This window comes from Rhinolophus ferrumequinum, chromosome 10 (assembly GCF_004115265.2).
Source record: "Rhinolophus ferrumequinum isolate MPI-CBG mRhiFer1 chromosome 10, mRhiFer1_v1.p, whole genome shotgun sequence".
In the NCBI taxonomy this organism is placed as follows: Eukaryota; Metazoa; Chordata; class Mammalia; order Chiroptera; family Rhinolophidae; genus Rhinolophus; species Rhinolophus ferrumequinum.
In genome coordinates, this window is record NC_046293.1 from 73,315,331 (window position 1) to 73,342,595 (window position 27,265).

Consider the following 27,265-nt stretch of genomic DNA (forward strand, 5'->3'; position numbering starts at 1 on the left):
ATAATCTTTGCTGGTAGCAGCAGCTACCTGATACTCAAATTTAGAAGAAAAACATAATTATAACAAAAATCCTGAATAGCATAGCCAAATCTTTCAAGAAACAATTTTACCAAAAATCTATACATATATTAGGTATCCAGAGGGGGGGGAAACAAAACAGGCACACAATAAATGTCCATCAAGTGATCGTTCTATTATTATCAAAGTGACTGCCCATATGTGAACAGTGCATTAGACTTAAATACCTAAAACAAACCACTAATCAACAGTATAGAAAGAAAAACTAACTTAAAAAATCACACTAGAATACCATCAACAGTTTGGTGTATATGACATGCATTGAATTCTTTTTATTTCATTACTGCTATAAATTCCTTTAAAATGTTCTTTTCATAATGCATAATTATCTAATTATGCATTCCACTATTCAGTAAATACCGCAGCAAATAAAATACCTATGAACTAACTAGACCTAAAAGACAATGATTGAACAATTAATACCAAAAAATACTTTTGAATGAACTATTCAGATTAGACCAGGTAATGATACTTAGGGTTGATTCCACTTTGTGCTATTGATTCACACTACAGACTGTACACCGCCAGTCGGAAAGGCTGGTCTGTCTTTTTTTTTTTCACCCCAACTTCTGTAACATCTGTAAATGTATACTCAGGTGACTATTAAATACTTGCGGAAAGGATACAAAAATTTAATGTAAACCCCCTCATCAATATTCCTCTCACGTACTCACACATAATTATTTCGGAGATGGGAATATGACTTTGCTATGAGATTCTAGCTAAGTAAAATGAAAAAATATGGGCTCAAGATTTCTTGGGTAATGAATGGTTCAAGTCTTTACACTGAAAATGAAACAACTTCTATGCATCACTGAGAAACTTATCAACATGGGGGGAACTGCCTTTGCTGAGGCACCTGATGAGCAAAATGTTCATTGTCTATTAGTATTATGCTTTCAGTTTAATGGAACAAGGAAAGTGTCACGGGGTCTAAGACAATATAAACTAGAATGCTAGTTAATGGGATGTCCTTTATTGAGAGCAAGCATAGTTCCAATACAAAAGAAGTTTACTGTTACATATTAGGAATAGTTGACATATAATAACAGAATGTATAGCACTGACTCTAACATGTTATTTTAAAGTTCACATTCCTGAATGCTGGTTGATTTTCACTTAACACATCTTCCCCCAATGAAAAGATGATGTATTTGGGTTCTTACATTACAAGACAAAAATATATGCCTGAATCTAACACAGTATTAACAAAGGTTATTAAGTGCCAACATTGCATGGAACTTACGAGGCACTGATTCAAGATCATAAAGCAGAAAAGATGAAAGCTGACTATCACTGGACATGTGAGTATTGCCTAGGACACAACATCAATTATCAAACCCAAGGTCTTTCCTATTTTGTCTTACGGTGTTGGAATATATCTAATATATTGACTTGTATTATATTCAACAAAGTATTAGTGGACACAAAATCTTGCATTTTAATTTCTAATTATAAAAATCCAGAAAACATAAAACGTGTAACTGAGGTAGATTTTTTACCACAAGAATACGTTGCTTCCACCACAATTAAAAAGTTATTTAAACAAAATACATTGCTTCATGTATCTGCTGCCCCATACTTAATTTTCTGTTTTAAACTACTTGAGCAAGTGTGATAGTGCTAATCTACTACAATATATTTAGTCAATTCCCTTAGACATAAAACCCTAAAGCCTTCCTTTTCCTCTTTAAAGGTAACTGTAGTGCAATAAAGTAACGATGCAGGAGAAATCAAATATAGATTACTTCAGTAATTCACAAGTTAATGCATGTCCGAAATCAGGGGGTCAAGTCATGTTCATTTTAAAGTTAATAACCTTTTTGTTTTGAAAATAATATAAACACATTAGAACTTTGGATATGCTTTATTATGCCACAAATTCCCAGGAAATATAAGCAATATTATTTCTGAACAGGACTAAGAATCTCACAAATACTATCATTTTATTGACAATAGCCAAGTTTTCCAAGGGTAGTGCACATGTATTTACCTTTTGAAAATCTCAATGCTTTTTCTAAATTTTAAAGAGATTGTAACAGATCCTACTTAATTTTTAAGATTCAGTGTAAAAATCTATGTGTGACATAAATATGTATTTAAGGATGGAAGAACTGCATGTGAAAGCTTGCCTAAGTCGTCAGGCAGTCCTTGCCCTCGGTACCATTATGTACAAGATCATTGTTGGCAATGTGCCTGATAAACTGAAGGAAAAAGTTTAAAACAGCTCAGTCTTGGGAAGTATTAATAACTGGAATAATTTTAAAATGGGAAGTGGAATATTCTTTTAATTACATATGGTTAAACAGAAAATTCAAAATACTTCTTTTAGTGAAAACCAATACACTAATATATTTTTAAGGCTGGATACTGACAGAATTTTCACAACATCCAAAGTGTAGATGGGAAACTAAACAATACCGATATTTCTGCCACACACCTAAGGGTAATTAAAGGGAGGGAGATGAGTAACTCACAGCCAAAGGCGGTGACTGAGCCTGGCAAACCACTTTTGACCTGTGGGTAGTAGATCAATCACTGTTCCCAGGCTCAGTACTATTCTCTGAAAAGGATGCCCTTATGCAGAAATTCTGCAAATATATCAAGTTTGGTAATCTAACATTGAACTTTTTGATAAAACAAAATTACACACACTCACACACACACACACACAACACACACACGCAAAAACTTCCCCCGGGACCAGGTGATTAAATAAACTAAAAGGGGGGAAATGCTGGTAGCTAAAATTATGTTAATTCCAGAGTCTCCAATGGAATGTATAGAAGGAAAAAGGCAACGGCAGCTGTTTCCAAACCCAGGTTAAGATCAGTATCATCAGATGGTGAGCTTTAGAAATTCTGTCCAGGGTCTCAACCTAAAACTACCTAGAAACTACACTAGGAAATTCTTTTTAAGCAACCCAGGTGATTCTGATAATCAGCCAAGGTTGAAACTTCTGAAATGGAAAGGGGTTGGGGATAGGGGGAACCTGGTAATTGCACAGAGTTTCCGTTTCCAACATCAGAATTTTATCATTCACTCTACATTTTTTCCAACTGTCTCACCTTCCCTATTTTTCTAATAGTGAATAATGGAGGGGCTTGGCAATTGGAGGAAGAAGAATCAGGGGGGCGCTCAAAATGGCTATGTATGTTCAAGCCACGTCTGTGTGTTAGCTGGATAAAAAGGTATCAGTACACTGTTTGAGAGTCAACTATCAGGCCAACATTTCTTAATATATTTTAAAGGAGGGGCTTTACTTACTCAACATGAAAATATAACAAAAAATAGTGTAACAGAAAATTTTATAATTCTTCAAAATACTTCTGTTTTTTAAAAATCCACTGTTAGGAAGAAAAATCCCATAAATTTGAGGTAGGGCAGGCAAGAATTCTCTGATATGAGACAACTATGTCAGTGTTATTCTCCAAGTTAGAAATTAAACAATGTATTTAAGTACTATTTCTGTTTATGTACTCTTTTGTAATGTAAGTATAAATGTTTTAAGTGTGGATAAATATCTTGGTTTTGATTTTATAAGTGTGGATAAATAACTTGGTTTTGATTTTAATGCATATAATTAAATATGGATTTTTTTCTTATACACTGAAATTGTACACACTCTCCAGGCTTGATGAATAAACAACTTTTTACATATCCCATGTTCACTTATAAACCTTGGACTAATAGAAAAGGTAGTACCTATGTAAGAAATTTTACATTAAAATTATAATTGTGTGTTTTTCAGAAGTTAAAGTGATTTTAAATTTTTTTCAATATTCAAATACAAAATAGTACATTTTAATTTACTATAGCACAATTCAAGTATTCTCTTAAATTTTATATTTAGCCAACTAGTACATGATATTAAGTGACTTTTTATAATAGCTTTCCTTTTTAAAGATGACTGTTATACAAAATAGTGTAACTCTATATTACTCTAAATTGCTTAGAATAAGTTCAAAGAACAAATGACAGTAGACAAAGATCTTTATGAGTAAATCATCAACACATAAAAGGTTACACACATCAGTAACAAGGCATTTGCAGGTAACTCCCCAAAGTATTTGAATTCATGTAAACAAAGACTATGTATATTCCTTTAGGGAGAAAATGCACTACCATAGATAAAATATATTCAAATGGTTGTGACTTTAAACCATATATTATTTGAATACCACACAAAAACCAAGAGGCATAACCTATCATTTTAATAACTGAAGGATGTTACTTATTTGTGAAATAACAGGTAGATACTTTTTTGAAACTAATAATGAAAATGAAGTATTTTGAAAATAAACATCCACTGTTTACTAGAAATAAATATACATACTTAATGTATTGCAGCATAGGAATATTGTCCTAACATTAGCCATAACATTCAATCAGTAGTTTTAAAATATTTTTTCCCACACTGAGCCTTGAATCTTCTACCTTGTTAGCTGCCCAACAACTTTCAAAAGAGTTTTATTCTCCTGCTTTAGTTGTTCATTTTCATCTTCTATGTCATCTAGGTCCTTAAGGAAACAAAAAGGAAAGTAATATGTGAGTTTTTAAAATACTTCAAAATATTCTGAAGGTGGTTAAAAACACTTCAAAAATACACATTCAAAGATCAAAGACAATTCATATAAGCAATTAATTTGGAAATGAGGGCAAATTCTGAAAACAACTTTAGATGGAATATGTCCCACCTAAAGGGAGCATCCGCTAACCAGCTCTTCTTCTCACTGTTACCAAAATATGAGCCAACTCTGGCCAGATCTTTCAGTTTTTCAAGAGAAGACATAAAAATCAGAATTCTTTAATTCTTTAATTGTGTATCTTCCAATATATAAATAACTTGAGTTTTCATTTAAAAACAAATCCCCCTCTACCCAAAATTAGGGCTAAACAAAATACATATGCGGGCAATATGAGGTTCAGGGCCTGGAACTGCACCCGTGTGTCAAATTAGGCATCAAAAAAAATCCAAGTATAAGTTCTAAAAGTACTCCTACCACCTTGTGTGATTTTTTTTAAGTGTGCATGTTGTGAGGTGCGCATATGAGGAAGTGATAGAACCGAGGCATATGGAAAAAACAATCCGGGGCATATAGAGCTGATCTAGTTCAATTTATATATTAGTCTTCTCTATGACATTTTGTTTGAGGGAAAGGTTTTAGAGCTTAAAAAAAACCCTTGAAAGCCACTATATTAATCCTAGTGCCATATATATAATAACCATTTGGTAAATACAAAGACAATCCACTCTAAGTTTTAGTTAGAAGAAACATTATTTCAAGGCAGACTATTTACTGATGGTTGGAAAAGCAGACATTTATAGACGTATCCTTGAAATTCAAAATACTAAAATTTGGAGCATGTGTGCTATTGGATAGCAGTATTCTGATAAATGTAGTATTCTGTCTGGATAATTAGGTAAATGATTTTAAAATGTACAAAAACAGCATCTGCATTTACTCACAAACTAAATGATGCTGAAAAATTAATCTGTTGAAAACAACAATAAAGATACAAGATTCCTAAAATGGCTACAACTGAGACCTACCTAAGATTTAGAATTAAATGATAAAATGCATTCACCTTTCATTACTAGATTATAAACTCTGTAAGCACAGGTGTTTTATTATTCCCTTTAATGCACACAGTACCTAAGGCAGTGTTAATACACCATCAACATCAAAACTATTTGCAGATAATATTATACCATAGTCCAGAACCAACAGAGAACGCCTGGGTTTTGAACCAAGATCAAAGGCAGCCTACAAGAATGGAAGAGCTTGTTTACAATTAGGTTTCTTGAATACCTGAGATCAAATGCTGGCCCAGCTGATTACTGTGCGATTACTACATATTACCTTAAGAAACTTAAACTCTGAGTTTTAGTGTCCTCATCTATAACCTGTAGTTAATGGCTTAGAGCTTTATTATTCTACACATAATGAAACCTCTCTGTTTTCTCTTTTGTCATTGTTAGAGTTACGATTGGATTAGGAATCTGGTCCTTTTTTCCCTGAAGCAAACACTTCTTTCCTCTATCTTATCTAAAGTCTTCTAAAAAGCAAAACTATGGAATTTCTTATCACCATTCCCTACGTATGATCTAGCATTAATACCTGCTTCTTAGATGGAAAGTAAATTCTAAGGTGGAAAGAGAAAAACAAAGAGCTACAAAACAATTGTCAGAGACCTTGGGGAAGGCCAATGAACCTAACGTTGGGGCTACACAGGTACACCATGTTTCCCTGGAAACAGGTCCGGCTATAAGACCGGGTCTTGTATTAACTTTTGCTCCAAAAGATGCATTAGAGCTGAGGGTCCGGCTAGGTCTTATTTTTCGGGGAAACAGGTTAATTGAAGGAAAAAATGCGGTGAAAATACACACAAAGGCATCTGGAGTTTCCTATGGCAAGAAAGTAGTACCTATAGTTCTTCACTGAGGCAACTCTGCCAATGCCCTTGTGTGTGCAGTGGCAACCAAGCTGCCTCTCACCTCCAGACTCGAACAAAACACAGAACAAACCCAGCCATCAGTCCAGCCCCACAAAAGGATTAAGTGAATGCAACTGATAACTGGCCCGCGAAAAATCAGTTTACAGAATGAAATGATGGTTCTTACTACCACAAATTACTATCTCATTAACAAAAGAATGAACTCAACAATGACAATAAATAATTCTTTCATCTTTATGTATTCTTATCCAATTGCCAGAAAAAAGGAAACCATGAAATTGAAATATGTAAAGACTCACTCTATTTAACAGATCGATTTCCTCTTGCAGTTTTCCGATCATTTCCTCTTTATCTTGCATTAATCTCACAAGTCTTAAGTTTTCTTGCCTTTCTCGTAATACTTCCTGGTAGATATAATTACAAAGTTTATTATTTGTAAAGTAATTGATTGTTGATAATCTTAAGTGACATACATCTGGCAAATGTAGTGAAGTACCTTAGATATATGAACATTTCCAATGAAATTTTATATGACTTGATGAGGAAAGGAGGAACCCATCCCAGAAACCAACCAGAGAATAAGAGGAAAAATGGAGTTGTAAGGTGTATTTCTGATTAAATCTATGTCTTTAACAAATACTAATGCTCAATGACTTATCTAACCTCTTTAGCTAATCACCACCATTAGTAATGAAATAGTTTTTTAATTGATAATATCCTATTTGAGAAAATTCAATGTTTTACTAAAAACACAAAGTTTCAGAAAATCACTTTGTTGTATACCTGAAACTAATATAATATTGAACGTCAACTGTAACTGGAAAATAAATTTTTTAAATAGATTAATTTTTTTGAAAAGAAAAGGAGATGGCTCTATGAAAAAGTCTAAAGAGAAAAATAATGGTCCTCAATTTTACTTCTGGCTCTGCTAGTTAACTCACAATGAATAAAATGAAGGAACTGAATTATATTACTTAAATAATGCAACATCTTTTCAAAGAAATCTTATTTAGAATCCAGGGCCTTAGGCTGGGTCAAAAGAGAAGCAGAACTGAAAAGGTCTTGCCCAGAACGTGGTTTCTTTCCTACTGACCCTCAGAGAAAGCAGCGAGCCGGCCTCCTTCATCAACCGCTGCCAACTACTAGCAAGTCAATCTAAATTCTTGTGGAACTTGAAAAGCCTTTTAGAAGAACCCCCTGGAAACTGCTGAACTATGTATTCCTTAAAGTTTTTAATTGAGACCCACAGAACCTAGTATTAAAGGTCAGATGTGAACTAAAAATAATCATAATGTTACAAAAAGAAAACCTTTAAAATTAAATCTCTACTAAAAACAATCTTTATATCACAGGGAATAATTGCAATTCTGCAAAACAAAACATATTTTCAACTAACAGAAAGTAATTCAGTATTAATATCAATTTCAGAGGTTGGATTCTACAGAACAAACTTGAGATCACATGATTAATAAATTTATGCCCATATTTATTTAAGTGTTTTCAGAGATAATACTATAATAAACAAGTTAATTCTTAAAATTGTTTCAAGCATCAAAGATGGCTCTAGGCTCTAATTCAGAACCCAAAAGAAAGTCTACAAATGCCAATCTGTACAGATAATATAATAAACATATAGTAGTATATATTGCCACACAGACTTCTAACCGTCCCGAAGGCGAACACTATTTTCAATATATCAGAGATAGCACTTGACAGAATGGGGGTATCCATTAAATATTAAGGAATACAAGAATTGGCTCTATTTTTAAAAGTTTTAACATCAACAGGACTGGATAGGAAAGTATTAAGGAAATCAGAAAAATGCCTAGCCACAACACATCTAAAACAATATACTTAGACAGTGATTCAAAGCCACAATTTGACTACACATGGAAATACCACTTAACACTCATGATTATTGTCAATTACTGCTCATTCTTTTCCCTTTTTTGGCCCGGTCTCGCTCCTACAAATTTCAATTTATTTTCTTTCCCTGCTGCTATGCAAATAAAAAAGGAATCAAAATGGTATATTAATTGTATCAATCTTAAATAATTTGTAATTCATACCTTTTCAAGATCTTCAATTTTCTTTTCCAATGTGCTACTTGAGACCAAATTACCTGAAGCATTTGCGTCCCTGTTATATCTGCTGAACCCACTTCTATCTGTTCGGGGATATCTACTTGAGACATCTTCTTCAGAGGCAGTGGTTGTGCTATGGAAATAAAAATTGTATTTTATAAAAATACATAATATACTGAACCAGAAGAATGCCAAGAATATTTTCTATTCACAGCAAACAATTACCATTCCCCTAAGGACACATGCTTATAGTAGCCAACTTATTTATAACTATAGAAGTTAGTCATTATTCTAACACAATGAAAAATTTTTCATTCAACACAATGAAAAACACTCCTTAATTCTTCTGACCAATATCTACTGAGTCACTGTTATTTGCCAGACACTGTTCTGGGTACTGAAGATGGAACAGCACAGACGTGGCCTCTGCCGGTCACAGAGCTTTCAGTTTAACAGAGAATAAACGAATTGTAATAAGGTAGGATGACCATCAGGATAAGGTAAGTGTACAGTACTGTGATGAGGAGCTCATGGAGACCATCTGTGAAGAACCGTTTTTTTTTTTTTAATTCCAATCCATCATGGATCAATACTTCTGTAAGGTCAAATAAACCACTGGGAAAAATAAAAGTAAAAAAAGGCCATACAAAACACAAGCCCAAAATCAAATATTTTCTTAGATTCAGACCCATAAAATTATATTTCAGTAATGTAATTAGAATAAACAGAAAAAAAAATTACATAAAACTGCATATTTTTCATTGGAAGTATGCATATAGGCAAATAATTATAGAAAACAGCTATCAATCTGGTAAGTCATCTGAAGGCTTGCGTAGAGTGGAGAATTTGCTGCTAAACTCACGTGACTGATGGCAAAAGGCCTCAGTTTCTCACTGGCTGCTGGCCAGAAGCCTCAGTTCCTCAGTATTTGGGCCTATCCAATGGGCTCTTTTTCACCGTATGGCAGCTGGTTTCCAGAGACAAAGTGAAAAAGCAACCAAGACAGAGGCTGCAGTATCTGTTCTGCCCTCATCTCAGAAGCGACATACTATCATGTCAACCCGGTGTGCAATGTGAAAGGGGATTACACCAGGTGTAAACGCCAGGAGGTAGGGTTCCTGGGGGCTGTCTTGGGGGCTGGCTACCACACTTGCTCATTTACCTAAACTAGATTGGACTGATGATAACGCTGCTCGCTGCCCACAGGGATGCGGTATATTTAAACCACATCTATGTTTTGTTTAAATAGCACTCATAACAGAGAAACTAGTTTCACAGGTGTATGCTGACAGAACAGATTTTGAAGCAATTTCAGCAAGCTCAGGATATTCATTTTTAACTTTCACCCCAACCGCAGAAAATGATGCTTTTCAAAATTTGCCTTCAATCCTTCAAGAGTAATCAGTTTCATTCATTTACCCATCAAAGTTATAGTTACATCTAAAATAAATTTTGATGAAAAAAATGGATTCCTGATCTATTAATTTCCTATGCATGGCTTTTCTTTTGATAGAAAATAAAATTCAAAGTGTCTTACCAAATTTGTAAGGTATTTGATCATAACATTTTGCAAATGTGCAATACTAAAATCACTATCAACTTTGATAATTGTTTCTATTTTGTGGAACCCATCATAACAATTTGTAGAACTGTCCCCCCAATTTCTAACATCATTTCTGTCCTTTTGATCTTAAATAACACTGAAAGCATTTGATACTCCTTCCTTGCATTGCAGACTAAGATGATTTCAAAAGAAAAAATGAAGCTATCAGGGAAATAAGTCTAATTCACATATTTAAAAAGCTGGGGACCGAACTGGTTTCTTAGCTTGTAAAAACACTAAGAGTGAGTTCACCCCATAGTTCAAATACTTTTGTCTGAAAATTTCCCATTGAAAATTACTGTATACCTCAGCATATGATAAGTCGATTGGTTGAACCTCCAAATTATCATTTACTTTTTAATCTCAAATTTAATACATTAGTATTTAAGTAATTCACACTTTTGGTGAATCACTGTTAATTTATTTAGCTGATAATAACAAGTGCTGTGTTTCCCCGAAAATAAGACCTAGCCAGACCATCAGCTCTAATTTGTCTTTTGGAGTAAAAATGAATACAAAACCCGGTCTTATATTAAGACCGGGTCTTATATTGTATTAAAAGACCGGGTCTTATATTCATTTTTGCTCCAAAAGGTGCATTAGAGCTGATGGCCCGGCTAGGTCTTATTTTCGGGGAAACATGGTATATTGTTTAGTTCAGCTGATATAGCAAGACTTTCTCAATGAGAGAAGCAGGACACTAATTTACATTCTCGCACAAGTTCCAGCATGTTTTCCCTGTCACTGTCTCTATATAATCAGAATATACTCCTACAAAAGAAAGCAAAACTCCAAATCATATTTGTTGGTTTGTTAACCCTTCAAAGTTTTATATACTTCAGAGCACGCTGTGTTTGTCAGCAAGGAAGTTAAAATTCTTCCTTCATATCACTGTCATGTTAGTAAAATCAATGTATTCACCAAATTTTAAGAAAAATTCCTTTGCTATTTTACTTGCCTAAGAATTGGTTTTCTGTATCATCAAACTGTTCCTAAATAATATCACTAAACTGTTCCTAAATATATCAAGCTATGATACTGCTGGAAAGTGTTACATGGATTACCTTCTTTGGTAGAGAATCAGCCAACCTCCTAGCAAACATCTTTGTCTTTTCATTTGTGTGTAGTTTTTAAATGTTGGCAATCGAAAGTGAGACTTTAAAAGAAACTCAAAAGCACTAATGATTACATATGCATATGAAACTCTAAAGATCTGCTTCTGTCAGCTTTGTAACTGTAATATTGACTGTAATATTCTTTCTTTCAAATAATGCATTTGTGGTTGTAAATATATTTATGTCATGCCTATTTTAAATACCACTTAAATTTAGATGGTTTTATTGTTTTAGCAGCCAATACATCACTGCAAATTACTCACTGTGGTTTTAGCACTTCCCCATCAATGACTAAAAATTAAACTCAATCTAGGAGGACAATGCTTCCCCAACAAAACTAGTACAATCTCTATTGTTTATCTCTTTGAAATTACTTCCATCTCATCATTTGGTTTACCACTACTGTCAATTTCAGAAAAGGTCTATCTTTTCTTATCAAAAATGTCATTAAAGCTTTTTTTTTAATCGTAAATAAATTAGAGTTACAAATAAAGAATACAAATTTTACTCTCAGGATTTAGATACTACTAACAAAAGCAGAAATTAAAAAGCATGAAAAAGATTTTTACTTTTCATTGATTTGCTATTTATTTTAAAAATTATTTTATTAACGAAACAATAAGTCTAATTAAATGTGACACAAGATTTTTAAAGTAAATAAATCTTTACATTTTCATCAGTTCTTACACATTTTGGGTTATAAATGATTAATATAAAAATAACACATGTACAGTGGGATACACATTCTTCTCAAGCTCACGTGGTACATTCACTAAGACAGGCCATATTCCAGGTCATAAAACACACCATCACAAATTTAAAAGAATATATAAATCATACAATGTCTGCTCTCAGATCAAGGATTCAATATAGGATTAAACTAGAAACAAGTAACAGAAAAGATAACTGGAAAATCTTAAAACACATGGAGATTAGACAACACACTTCTAAATTACATATGATCAAAGAAGAAATCTCACGAGAAATTAAAAATATTTTGAACTAAATGAAAATGAACCCACAACCTAAAATTTGTGGAAAGCAGGTAAAGCAGTGCTTAGAGTGAAATTTCTAGCACTGAATGCAATATATATTAAGAAAAGAATAAAGATCTAAAATCAATACTCTAAGTTTCTATCTTAGGAAACTAGAAAAGGAAGAGCAAATTAAATCCAAAGCAAGCAGAAGAAATGAAATAATTAGAGCAGAAATCAATGAAACTGAAAAACAGGAAACCAATATATAATAGAAAATCAATTAAACCAAAAGGCATTTCATTGAAAAGCTGCATAAAATCAATAAGCCTCTAGCCAGGCCAACTAAGAAAAAGAGAGGGCACAGATTTTAACTATATGACATGGTGGAAAAGGCAAAACTATGGAGAGAATAGAAAGATCAGTAGTTGCCAAGGGTGGGGGTAGCGGTGATGGGGAGAGGAATGAACAGCTGAAGCCCAGGGGATCTCAGGGCGAGGAAACTACTCTGTATAACACCATAATGATGGACACATGTCATTCTGCATTTGTCCAAACCCACAGAATGGACAACACCAAGAGTGAGCTACAAACTGTAGACTTTGGGTGTTTATGATGTGTCAATACAAGTTCATCAATTATAACAAATGTGCCTCTTGTTGGGCAATGTTGATAATGGGGGAGGCTGTGCATGTGTGAGGGCAGCAGGAATATGGGAAACCTCTACCTTCCCCTCACTTTTGCTGTGAACCTTAAACTGCCCTAAAAATTAAATGTAAAAAAAAACTGCATATGCACTAAGGCACTTGGACTCATCAACATCCTGTTCACAAAGGAGTCCAGTGATCATGCACGTGGATGTGACGACGTCAAAATGCAAGTAAAGTTTCTAAATATTTCCTCTCGAGTTCTGTTCTTATCTAGTCATGGATGGTAACGAAAGTTCAAGGACCACAGTTTGAGTGGCAGTTACGCTAGAGAATGTTTAAACTAAGACTAAAAAGAGGAATAAGAATGTGCAAATATCTACAAACAAAGAGTATGTGCCTCATCTGAGAAACAGAAAAGTCCAGTATGCCTAAAGCATGAAATGTAAACACAGAAGTGATAAGATACGGCCCTGGAAAAGCAAGCAGGAAACCTGGAGCTATTTCATAAGAATTTAAACTAATGCTACCCAAATTTTATTCATTACATACCCATCTTAGTATACACACTTACCTACAATTTTATGAGTTACAACATAACCATATTATATATGCAGATATTATATACATTATACAAACATGTAATATAATCACATAGTACATAAATCAATGTGACTTATTAAAATAATAAATAAAACAAAAAATAGAACATAAAGGGATGAAAAGAACTTAAAATTTATGTTTTAATTATGGTACAAAATTCTGTTTTCACAAAAATTGACTCATATTTTTAATGAAAGTATAATTTAAAATGCTTCATCACTTTTTAGGATCTTATTTTAATACATCGTGACAGAAATTCAAAAAGTTAGTTCTGAGATCAAATCGCGTATTTGATTCTTCTGGCTATCATAGCAGAAAGAGATGCTTTACAAATAAAGATATTTTTCTGATTTATCAGAACAGATCTGATTTTGTGTATCTTGCCAACTGAAGAATCATGTGATCATCTTTATACTTATATATTTGGTTTGATATTCTCAAATTCCTCCCAGACTTATCCATTTTGTGAGTATTAGTTAAACTAGATAACAATTCATAAATCCATTTAAACATTCACGTTACAGTATTGTACAACATTCAGGAAATGAACAAACAAAGCATGCTTCCCTCAGGATACCTCCAGTACCAAATGACCATCTGACACATACAGCAAGGGAATAATGAGTAAATAACTAGTGAACAGGACTGGCTATTAAGTACAAATGTCTTAGCATTTTAGATTAAAAGGGAAATATAAATAGAAGTTTCAATGTTTTCACCCTGCATCCTAACATCACTCTACCTTGAAGACTAGGGGAGACATCATTTAAAGGTCAAGGGAAGCCATTAAAGCAGGGAAAAGGACAATCATTTTAACAAAATGCACTAGAGATGAGCAAACTGGAGAGAGGGAGGCCAGACTGGAGGCCATGATAATCAATCACTTATCTAGGTAAGAGATGATGGCATCCCAGATTGGCGTGTATTAGGTTTGTAAGGAATACTGTCGAAATTGTGAAAAATTGTGTTACTTGATCTTACTGCCAAATTTAGCTCTGTTTATTCTAAAAACAGAAATGTTTTTAACCTATTCTGAGTGCAGGATATGCACAGTACAAAATACCCAGAATAAAAGATTGTTTCATTAACTCTAAAAAGTTTGTAACATTCTACTCAGGAATGTTAATTCAAATCTCTAACTAATACAATTCCAAAAAGAATCTCCCCAAAATATTAACTCTAATGTTCAGAAAAGGGAAAAAGAATAAACAGTATCATCAAAGATAAATACAACCATTTACTGGAAGTTTTCCCCCCTCTGGGAATTTTTACATTTTCTGTGGAAAGACTAGGAGGTGTTATGTGGGGGAATAAAAAATTGTTATTCTAAAAGTATCATGAGAACAAGACTGGCAGCATTTTATGAGATTACTGCTAGAGGAATTTTCCACTAAAATAGACATTTTAAAGCTTAGCAATTAGAAGAAATATAAGACTCATGAATAAAATCCTATTTTTATAATGGATATCAAATATTTAGAAGTAGTGGATAAATCATGAAATTCCTAAGTAACCAGCAAGTACATGCTAGGCCTCCGTTATTTTTAATATGGTTCACTACCTTATTCCCTACCACCACTCCCACTCTTCAAAATAGCCCCTTTACTCTGTGCAGGTCTTCTCTTTCTTCTTCCTCTTAACACACACACAAACACACACACACACACACACACACACCAACAATCAAAGACTGAAATCAATTCAGACTCCATTAAAATTGTGATACAAATTTACTGTAGGAAATGAAAAATGTAAACCGTATCTCCAGTAACTCCACCAACCCAGAGATAACTGCCGATACATTTTATTACAACATATTAGTTCTTAATCTTTTTAGATCAAAGATCCCTTTGAAAACCTGATGGAAAATGTAGCTCTTCTCCCAGGTAAATAAACATTATATTCTTTGACACAGAATTTTAGCAGCTCATCAACAGAATTCAAGTTAAGAACACTTTATATATATTATGTCAGACTTTGTTTTGTATTATACTTTTTGTGATATGCTCTCCCCATTTAACATAAATAGATAATAATTTTCCTATATAATTAATGGTTTTCAACAGCATCAGTTTAATGTCAGCATTGTAACTGTTTAAATCAATATGGTATAGCTTATAAACCTATTTTGTTAGCAGTTTAATTTTCTCTAGTTAGGGGCTATTTCTTGTATGTATGATATGCTCATTTCTGGTATATTACATACAGTGAATTATGTTAAAGAGATCAAATATAACAGTTATCAAATGTACCTGGTTGCTCAAATTTCACTACCTGAGAGCTAGACAAAACAAATTCAGAAAACAAAACATTCTTCCAGATACAGGTCATTGTATTAAGTAAGAAAAGCTAAAATTATACACTCCTCATTATTATCTTAATATGCATTTCCTAAACAGTCAATTAATATTTGACATAAACGTTCATTTTTGTTTTTTCAGAAAAATCAACTAAGCAATATGAAAATTTTCTAGGTACTAAGAATAAATAGGGATCACACAAAAACTTACGCATGAATGTTCACAGCATATTTTGCTATGTATTCTAATATAATCCACATTAGCCAAAAAGTGGAAACAACCTACATGTCTATCAACTATGAATGATTAACCAAACTGTGGTATATATCCAGGCATGCTACAATATGGTAAGTCTTGAAAACATTAGGCTACATGAAAGAAGCCAGGTCAAAAGGCCACATATTGTATGATTCCATTTATATGAATTATCCAACAAAGGCGTACCTATAAAGACAGTGAGCAGAGTACTGGATGCTAAGGGCTGGGATAAGGGAAGCTTTGAGTTGACTGCCGAATGGGTATAGCGTTGCCCCTTCTTTTGGTGGGCAGAGGGTAGTTCTGGAACTAGATAATGGTGATGGCTGTATAACACAGATGGTATAAACCACTGAATTGTATGCTTTCAAAGGATGAATTTTATGATGTTTTCATTTTATGATATTAGGTTGGTGCAAACACAACTGCAGTTTAAAAGGTTAAAAATAATTGCAAAAACCGCAATTACTTTTGCACCAACCTAATACATCTCAATAAAGCTCTTTAAAGAAAGAGAGTAAGTATAGAACAGCATGTTCATGTTAGTGGTTTACTTCCAAGGAAATATAATACATTGGATGCACTTAAAAGTAAATTTACATAAAATATCATTACATAACTTCTCTTTCATGATTATGAAGATATTTTTGAACTTGTTGGACCTCAGGATCATAGAAACAAAAGTTATTTTCTGATACTGCACTGTAGCTAGAACCATGTAAAGACAGCTGAGTAGACTCTGAAATCCATGGCCACTTATGCAGAAGCTACTTTTCAAAAAAAAAAAAAAAACACCCTATGTTAAACAGGAAAAACGCAGTTACTGGTAACTTTCAGTCAAACGCAGTTACTGGTAACTTTGAAGTCAAAATAATTAAACTAAATCAAACTCTGAATCCAACATTCCACATTCTACCCAGATAAGTACTATTGTATGAGATAAAGCAACATATGCTGACAAAGTCAGCCAATTAATATGTTTGATCTCATACAACTCATTAAACTTGACTGTGCCTCAGTTTCCTCATCTGCAAAATGAAGATAATAAAACATCTCTTTCATGAGGCTACTGGAGAATTAACTGAACTAACATATATAAGGAAAGCATTTTGAACAGTATCTGGTACATAATAAATACTATATAAATCTTGGCTGATATTTACAACATAGAAAAAGGTTCACAAATCCACAAGGGAAGATGTACCAGTATCTTAATTACTTTTAAATTATTATTTTGTGACTTTCATGTGCATTTGCAAAACCCATTAACCGGAAGAGCCACAGCTATTGTATGCCTCATAGCATTTGGTAAAATATTGAACTAATATGCTAATATAGAAATAAAAGATCTGGAGAAGGAATAGATTTCTTTAGAAAAGGTCACATAAGCTCAAGAAGACCAGTGTCTCTTTGATGACTGGGAGATATATTTGGTCTTCTTTAGTCTGGAATTCTTACCATTAAAGAAATTTAGCTGATTTTTTTGGTTTGACCCTTGACCAACAAACTAAGGAAGTGCCTTGTGACTGACTCAGTGGTTCTCCAAACACAAGTGCAAACAAGAACTACTGGTTTTACATGAGTATGAAGTAAGTTTAATGCAGAAAAAAGTTAACATTTGTGTTATAACGTCTTAAATCTTTGCATGAATAGTGTTTCTAAATAAATTACTTTCCAAGCTTAAATAATTTTAGTCTATTCAATCTTCTATGAAAGAGCCTAAGAATCAAATCACAACTAAAGGGTTGAACTTCTTTGTATTTTAGTTCAAAAACAACCGATCTGATGTAATTCAAGATATAGCATCTTTTAAAAGTGATCCTTCTTCTTGCCACACTAAATGTCAAAAGGAGGTTTATCCGAAATTTGATGCGAAGCTCTAACAGCACACGTGAATGGCTGACGTAACCAGTAGATGTGTGAGGCATACATTTTTTGTACTCCTACGTGACTCGGTTGAGCGAAGACAGTTTTCTGGATTTACTTAGTGTTTTTCATGAACAAAATTTTGCATCAGCAAACACAAAATTTGTGGTATGGTCAAATTGTTCCCTAATATATCAATTGGGACAAATTCAATTTTTCAAAACAAGTATTACAGGCAGAGCAGAACTGACTTTGGAAGAGAATATTGGAAAGGGTCATAGTCACATTTTATCCAAATAAAGCAATTTTGGGAAATAATAAAAAAAGAAATTATGGGTCCCCCAAAACAGTTAGTGTGGGTATCTTGTATATTTATGGTACACTTTATTGAAAAGGAGAAAAGCAGAGATCGCTCAGATGATACCCGACATTCAGTATACAACTTAAAAGTTGAAGATACTCACATTAACTAAAGAGCAAACCAAAAGGCAAAATTGTATGTCTACTATGCTCACAATTATACAAATAAAAAGCCTAGAAAAATAAACTGGAAGTGAAAAATAAAAATGTTAACAGTGACTGACTTGAGTGATAGGGTTATGAGTGGGTTTTTCTAATCCAAATATTCAATCGTAAGAACTGCTTTTAAAATGAACACAAATTTTTAAGTTGTATAAAAATTCTACCCTAATCATTTTCAGTAATTTCAAAAAAAAATGACCAGGGTAGAAAGGTCCTGATAAAGCTACATTAATTATACACAAGCACAATAATAACATGAAACATTTCAGACTTGAAATAGAATTTTTGCACCTACGTTTTAGCTTTAACGTTAATTCTTTTTAATATTCATATCCTGATGTGTCCAATGCTCTTTATAAGAACAAAAATTTCCCTCTCTTATAACTTCCAAAACTTAAAACTTCAAAAACTTAAAAAAATATTTCCTCTCTTGTAACTTAACTAATTTCTGCTCAGAGGGAATGTGGTACAATAAAAGATTCACAGAACTAAAGCCTTTTTCCTTATTTTGGAAAGCGGTCTGTCAGGCTGGCTGACTGAGCCTACTGTTAGGTAAGGTGTGTGATAGTGCTTTGCATACTATTAAAAGCCATATAAATGTAACCTACTGAAGTTACTGTAGGGGAGGATGACTTAGAAGCACTTTGCATAAATGTTACTTAATAATTAATACTGTATTAAAAACACTTGTCACAACAAAAAGGACCAGTTAATTACTATGTGAGAATGATAAAACTTAGTATTTGTCTTAACTTGCTTCCCATGTTTTTTAATGAGTGCCATTCCTAATGATTAAATTACATGCTTAAATAAGAATGGTAAATTATACATCCTGGTTAATCTTGTCCTTTGCAAGTCATTCAGAACTGTCTTGTCCTTTTTTTTAATGAATGAAGGTTTTATTTAGATATCACACCAAGCAGGGTATCCTATTTATAGCCAAACATGTAACAATCTGTCTTGTCTTTTAAAAAATGTTTTTTATACTAACCAATGCACTATAAACTTAACCAAGTGAACATTCTATTAATGAAATTCTTGGGGGAAAAAACCATACATGACACTGATCCACCTTTCCTAAACTTTGATTTTTAGAAATTTCATGACCGCCATCCCTCCAAATAAAGCTGGCCATCTACAGCTGAAGGTTTTGCATCCATAAATTCAACCAACCTCAGATGCAAAATATTCAGGGGAAAAAAGTATTACATTGTTGCTGACGAGTACTATTATGTAGTTAGGCCTATGATAGTCGCATCTATACTGAACATGTACAGACCTTTTTCTTGTCATTATTCCCTAATAAATACAGATAACAACTAGTTACATAGCATTTACATTGTATTAGGTATTATACATAATCTAGAGATGATTTAAAGTATACAGGAGAATGCACAGGCTTATATAAGGGGCTTGTATATCCCCCCATTTTGGTATCTGAGTGGAGTCCTGGAACCAATCCTCTGCGTATCCTGAGGGATGACTATAGTTCCTCAAAGTTATTTAAACAGGTTTTAAAAAGATCAGTGAATATGTTAGAGATGCTCTTGATAAGAGTCAATTCAATAAAATACAGTAGCCCTCTCTTATTCAGAAATTTCACTTTCTGAAATTTCAGTTACCTGTGGTCAACTGTGTTCTGAAAATATTAAATGGAAAATTCCAGAAATAAACAATTCATAAGTTTTAAATTTTGAGCCATTCTGAGTAGTGTGATGAAATGTCACACCATCCTGGATGTGACCCATCCCTTTATCCAGTGTATCCACTCTATGTACACTACCCGCCCACTAGCCATTTACTACCCTTCTCAGGTGTGAGATCGACTGTCGAGGTACCACAGTGCTTGTGTTCAAGCACCCCTTGTTGTACTTAATAATGGCTCCAAAGCACAAGAGTAGTGATGCTGGCGATTCAGAGATACCATAGAGAAGCTGCCATAGAGAAGCCATCCCGTGCTTGTTAAGAATCATCAGAGCAACAGTAGCCTAATGTCCCAATACCTACATCACTCACCTCACTTCATCTCAAGAAGGATGAGTACAGTACAGTAAGGTATTTTGAGACCACATTCACATAACTTTTATTACAGCATATTGTTTATAATTATTCTATTTTATTATTAGCTATTGTTGTTAGTCTCTTATTGTGCCTAATTTATAAATTAAACTTTATCATAGGTACATAAGTATATAAAGGGTTCAGAATCCACGGTTTCAGGCATCCGATGGGGGTTTGGAACATAACCCCTGTGGGTAAGGAGGGACCACTGACTGTATGGCATAATTAAGAGTGAGTTCTTAATAGATTCAAAGCTCAAAAAGTACATTCTTGATACTGGTAACAAAAAAATATTTAATTCACAATTTATAACACCACACAGGCAAACTAGTATTGTGGTTGCTTGGACCCTCTGACTTTTTAAGAGTATGTACAGCTATATGTATGTTACTTACTGAAAATATTTTCTAACAAATGATGCCAATTTCTACCCTTTAGCCCATTTCTCCTTGTTTTGATCCCCATTAGTCAGCAAACACCCTCACCAAGAAACATCCACGCTTTAGTCATTGCTACAACTTGCTGACAGACTAATGAAAACAGTGAGCTGTTGATGCACAATATAAAAAATTCCTCTAGATAAGGATTTGATAAATTCAGATATAGATTCTAGGTGTTACTTTTTTGTCAATGTCCTTTTCTTTTTATACAGTATTCCAACTATAAGTTGCTGTCGGTGAATAATGATTAGAAACTTAAAAAAAGTTTTTTCTCTTATAACACTAAACAAAGCTAAACATTTGAAAGCTGAAAACAAACTACATGCTCTAGGTTATGAGAATAAAAAAGTACAAGTATGAGAATAAAAAAAAAACAGGCCACAAGTAATATAATGATCTAAAACAAATGGAAAACCAAATTTCTTCCTGATTTAACACCATAATATGTAAGTAAAGCTTCTGATGAAGACCTATAAGAAAATCATTCCCCTACTGATTCTAATTAAAGAACACAATGTATGTCAGACAGGTACTAGACTTATCGGGGTGATCACTTTGTAAGACATATAAATGTCTAGTTACTATGTTGTACGCTGAAACTAATATATTACATGTCAATTGTAACTGAAAAATAAATTTTAAAAAAGAACACAAATCTGAAGAGTGTCGATCATAATTTAAGGTTTATCATTTAATGAAATATGTTGTGATTCATACAACAAACTTGATAAGTTACTGAAGTTTATCTTTATTTACCAAATCAAAACTGATGATAAAAACTTTTTTGGTTTGAGAATGTGGCCTGAAAATAAGCCAAATTATACCTATTTGATTGGCAATGAGTTCTTGCAAAAGAAATTCTTTCCATTTTAAACTATTCATGTTATATAAAAATTACCAAACATTAAAATTAGAGCTCCTGTTAATCAATGCATTATTTTAGATGGACTAACCAATACTTTTGACCAAATATTTTAAAGATTTTAAACTTTAACAGACAAACAGAGAAAAACAAAGTTTTCACATGTATAAAATCTACATGGTCTTGTGCAAGTATGCAGATTCTGGAGTTAGTTTGCGTGAGTTCAATCTAGAGTCTGCTGTTGACTAGCTTTGTAACCCCAAAGAAATTATTCTACCTCTTTAACCCTACTTCCCTCATCTATGGTAGACATTATATGCACTTGATAAGATTTACAATCATTCCTACTTGTACAATTAGCACAAGTATGACCACATCTTCGGCAACCTTTATGGCTTCAATAGGAAAGAAGGAAGCTAATATTCTAGGCATTTCCATTCAACAACTTCTCATACCTAATTCTGATTTTTTCCCTATACATATGCACACACTGGAACACTTTTTCTGGTAAAAAGCATTACTCATTACCCAAATTCATATGTTGAAATCCTAACCCCCAATGCGAGGGTATTAGGAGGTAGGGCCTTTGGAAGGCGCTTAGGTCAGGAAGGTGGAGTCCTCATGAGGGGAGTCAGTGCTCTTATAAAAGAGACCCAGCAGCGCTCCCCAGCCCCTCCCACCAAGTGAGGACAGAAAGAGAAGTTGTCAGTGTGTGACCTGGAAAAGGCTCTGACCAGAATCTGACCAAACTGGCCAAACTCTGATCTCTGACTTCTGGCCTCTAGAATTACGAGAAAATAAATTTCTGTTTAAGCCATCCTGTCTATTGCATTTTGTTATGGCAGTCCAAGCTAATACAGGTATATTTTCAATGTTAAATACATAACGGAAAATGATTCTAATTTTATTTTGCTAAGTTCATCAGACCCATACAAATTCATGGTTGTGCACAGTATTCAAAGGCTGCAAGGTATGTCAGAATAAGTTATGGTTAGACAGATATTACATTCCTGCCTACAGTGTAATTTATTTTTCTTATTTTTCAAAAAGCTGCTTGGAACAGTTCTAGTTAGTTAACCATGGTGAGACAGACATTACACTCATGTCTACAATATGTTGTAAATCATAACTTAAGGATTCTTACCTTTTGTATCTGCCTGAAACTGTTCTAGATGGCTCCTGTGAAGTAAAAATAATGACACATCAGTTTGGGTGTGTGTGCAAGCATACAATTCCAGATTATATAAAACAGTTGGTAGAGAATGTCTAATTTTGAAAGAAACTAATTTGGAACACTTAACCATTACTTCTAAAAATTCACATTGCTGATCAAACAAAACAAGACCCCACATCTGATTTGTCAGACGAAACCAATCAGTTTTTTCAAATTATATTTTTAATTTGAAAGCATTTTAAAAGCTCAGAAAATGGACAAAAGGAGCATCATTCATCAACCATAAGCTTCAAATATTTTTAAAGTCAATGAACACTGAAAAAAATGCATGATTATAATCCCTTCCTGTCTGTTTTATGCCCTCAATTTTATAAAAAGATCCAATTCACCACATATATAATTATTGCTTATTTTTAAAGACAGCTGAAAATTAAAAATGAGAGTATTTTTCATGCTGATTCTAAACTATCAAAAAAAAAAGATTGCTAAAAAGTTAACATTAACCATTGAAGTGAAAAAATTATTTCCCTGCAACTAACTGGACAGTCATTTCTCTGTTCCGTCTTTTAACAGCCCAGGTCTTTGGAGGTCTTTTAATCTCCAAATATGAGATGTGATCAAAAAATACCGTGAGTGTTCAAATTTTTAAAAAATTATTACAGTATAAGACATATTGCCATTAATCCCCCTCAAAATACTTCCGCTCACTTAGAACACCTCCCATTGTTCCTTCCACTTTCTAAAGCAGTTCTGGAAGTCTTCTTTCGTGAGTGTCATTAGTTGTGCTATCGTGGCTGCCTCAATGTCCTTAATCAATTCAAAACATTTACCTTTCATGGTCATTTCATTTTGACTTTGGGGAAGAACCAGAAGTCACACGGTGCCAGATCCAGTGAATAAAGTGGATGAGGACACACCGTAATGTTTTTATTTGACATAAATAGCCATATACCAGAAGTGATATGTGACATGGAGCCTTTCATTATGATCAAGAAATACGGTAAATACTGCTGCCGAGTGCCATCCAACTGAAAGGCAGGGACCTTCAATACGGGAAGGAACACATCAAATCTTAGTAACAGTGTGTGACAAGTTTCAACTTGTTCAGTGCAGGCAGTCGGGTGTGAGCTAGGGTTAGAGAAGGTGTGTTTTATAGTGTGCCGGAAATCATGGATCACGAACAACACATTAACATGAAATGAGCAAACGGTTTCACCTCCATCATGACAACGCTCCATGTCACACCTCACTTCTGGTACCGCAATTTCTGTCAAATAAAACATTCCAGTGTGTCCTCATCCACCTTGTTCACTGGATCTGCACTGTGTAACTTCTGGCTCTTCCCCAAAGTCAAAATGATTCAGGACATTGAGGCAGCCAGGACAGCGCAACTAAAGACACTCACGAAAGAGGACTTCCAGAACGGCTTCAAAAAGTGGCAAGAATGATGGGATAATAAGTATGTTCGAAGGGAGGGGGAGTACTTTCAGGGGGATTAATGGCAAAGTGTATTTTAATATTATTTTTTTATTTAAACATTCACCGTATTGTTTGATCACACCTTGTATTTTTACAGTTTCATTTTAATAAAACTGGTCAAAATTAAATGGTCTTTTTAAAAATGACCATAACTCTTTTTTCTAGTGACTCCCTAAACATCTCCAAGAGAGATCCTACAATTAAGGAATTTCTGATATGGTTAAAATCAGAGAGTAAGCTTCCTTTAGAAGATGACCAGATTCCAAACTGAAACAGCAACTACTGACTGCATGGGGGCATTAAGGACACATCAAAGTGGGGAAACAGTACAGCAAACCATACGGTTAAGAGAAAGATTTAGATCCAAGTTCCAACCCCAAAGGCTACTCCGTAGCTGTGGGATCATAGGTAAATTATTTAACTTTTATCAGTTTCAGTTTCCTCATCTCTAAAACGGGAATAACAACAATGTCTATTTTATTGGGTTGTTTTGGAGATTAAGTGAGTAAAACAATTAGCACAACTCCTTTGAAATTAACCAATTGCAGGAAGTCACCAGGTGACAGGATATCAAAATATCCACATTTGTGGGCTTGACCCCTCAGCAGGATTACCTCTGGGGAAGCCATGCTTTGACAGTTGGTTCAAAGACACTTTAACCCTCCCTGGGCATCAGCTGTTCTTACAGCAGGGACAGTGACAAAAGCCTAGCAAGTAAACTTTAGAGAGTTTCTTATCTGCCTGTCATTAAAATGGTGCCCCTAAAGATGAGGCAGATGAATCTTTGTACTTTGTATACCAAACATGTAAATAGATCTCCTATTTGTAAAAATATGAAATCTCTAGTGAATAACAACAAAGAACATACTTTATAAAATCTAGTTTGTGAATTATTTTTGAAAGCATAATAATTGGATTAAAACGATTAATTACTGGTCACTTAGATACGTAAAGCAGATTTTTTATCTATATTTCTTATTCAAGATATGCCCAGTTTTCTCTTTTTGGCAAGGGTATAGAGATCACTTTAAACTCCATCTGTAACTGTCGATTTTGAAAACGCATGGGAAGCAGGTAACCACCCCTTAGATTTGATGTTTCTACACATTAAAACAAAATTCTATACAAATATACACTCTACCTTAGATTTGTTAACTAGAAGCCTCTATATTTCTGTGGCCACAAAGATTTCCAAACAAAGGATGACAAATTAATAATTACTTTAACTGTTAAAGTTAGCAATTCAATTCTAAATGTGGGGGGAAAAGGAAGAATGCCAGTTATCACTGAAACTGCTTATAAAAAACACAACTGCTAAGACTGATACTGGTTTTAAAAGTTTCAAAGACTATGTAATTAGACCTTCCAATAACTCCAAAGTCTGTTATACAACTGATATTAAATATACTTTTCCTGAAATAATCTTCCTTGCAATGATGGTTTATATTACTAACAGGAGGGGTAAAGACCTATGTAGAGCTTAGAAAATGTTGGCAGAGCACAAACTGTTTTGTGTAAGTTTAAACAAACACTCTGCTGTATGTAAGCTGAGAATGGTCAAGAAGGAAATCCCATGAGCACTGTCTTTATAGGTATACTGGCTGACCAGAACTTGCCAAGTATAAACAAATATAAAAGCATATATGACGCAAGATCAGACAAATACAGATTCAACAGAATACAGCAAAACAGTAGTTAAGTTATTCAAATAAACTAATTAGCAACAAAACCATAGCCAGCCCTCAGTAAAATTAAGGCATAACGTGCTAACTGGCCCTCAAGACTAAGTTAAAATATCTACACTACACTGGTGTAGACAACATAGCAAGATAGATTGAAGATGAGTGTAGAACAAAATATCTGTAAGTATAATTGATAAAATAACTAGAAAATACAAAATAAAACAAGAACTTTATCAAATTAACAAAAATTTAAGAAGGAATAATTCATCATTTCCCTTTCTTTCCTGAACGATTCTGTTCTAAAGCCATTAGGTGGGACAGAGCAAGGTGGTACAGAAACACAGTGGCCTGAGTGGGGTACCGGAACCCTACATGAAGAAGAGTGCTTGGCATAGAGAATCAGAGTCCACACATATTGAGCAGAGTGTCCATACAGCAGGTGGGACGTGCCTGGCCTGAGAAATCAGAGACTGAGCAGAGTAAGGAGTGTGTCTACAAAGCAGGAAAGAGATGGCAGTTTATCAGTCCTAAGGCAAGGTCAGAAAGGGAGTCACATAAAGGGACATCAATAGCCCCAAGCAGGGTGTGATGGTCATCCATTTAGAAGGGTGGCCCAGAATAGGGTTTCAGATCCCCAGAAGGGTAAAGACAATGCACCCTCAAAAAGGTGGTCTGGCAAGGGGAATTCACGGCCTGTGCAGGGTGCAGAGAACAGCTCCACAGAGGGATGACCAGGGGTGACGTGCCAGTGCCCAAACAGGATAGTGTGTCCACAGAGTGGTAGCCTAGCCTGGCAGTGTCCAAACCTAATCAGGTTGATGAGGGGTCCCCAATGAAGAGCAATCCAGCATGAGGTCTCAGAGTCTGAGCAGGAACAAAGAAAGACCCTCAGGGCGATAGAGGAGCGTGCCCCAGGATGGCAGAAGCTAGGCGGTGTAAGGAGGGAATCCACAGACGGCAAGCAGGGTAAGGGGGACATCCTGCAGCCTCACAAGGGAGGCCTAAGCCTGCAGACAGTGAGGAGTGTTCACACACGGGGAGAGCCAACATGGGAAGTCAGA

General features: G+C 34.2%; 1 protein-coding gene across 1 annotated transcript in view; it reads right to left on the minus strand.

Moving 5' to 3' along the window:
• Positions 1-1,032: 1,032 nt before the first annotated feature.
• PAWR (pro-apoptotic WT1 regulator) overlaps positions 1,033-27,265 on the minus strand; it is a 99,499-nt gene continuing 73,266 nt past the window's right edge. Inside the window, exons 4-7 of the mRNA XM_033118158.1 lie at positions 23,014-23,048; positions 8,607-8,754; positions 6,837-6,941; positions 1,033-4,598 (exon numbers count right to left, since the gene is read on the minus strand). Coding sequence (XP_032974049.1) covers positions 4,512-4,598; positions 6,837-6,941; positions 8,607-8,754; positions 23,014-23,048 — 375 coding nt within the window. The 3' untranslated portion in view covers positions 1,033-4,511. The remainder of the gene's footprint in view (positions 4,599-6,836; positions 6,942-8,606; positions 8,755-23,013; positions 23,049-27,265) is intronic.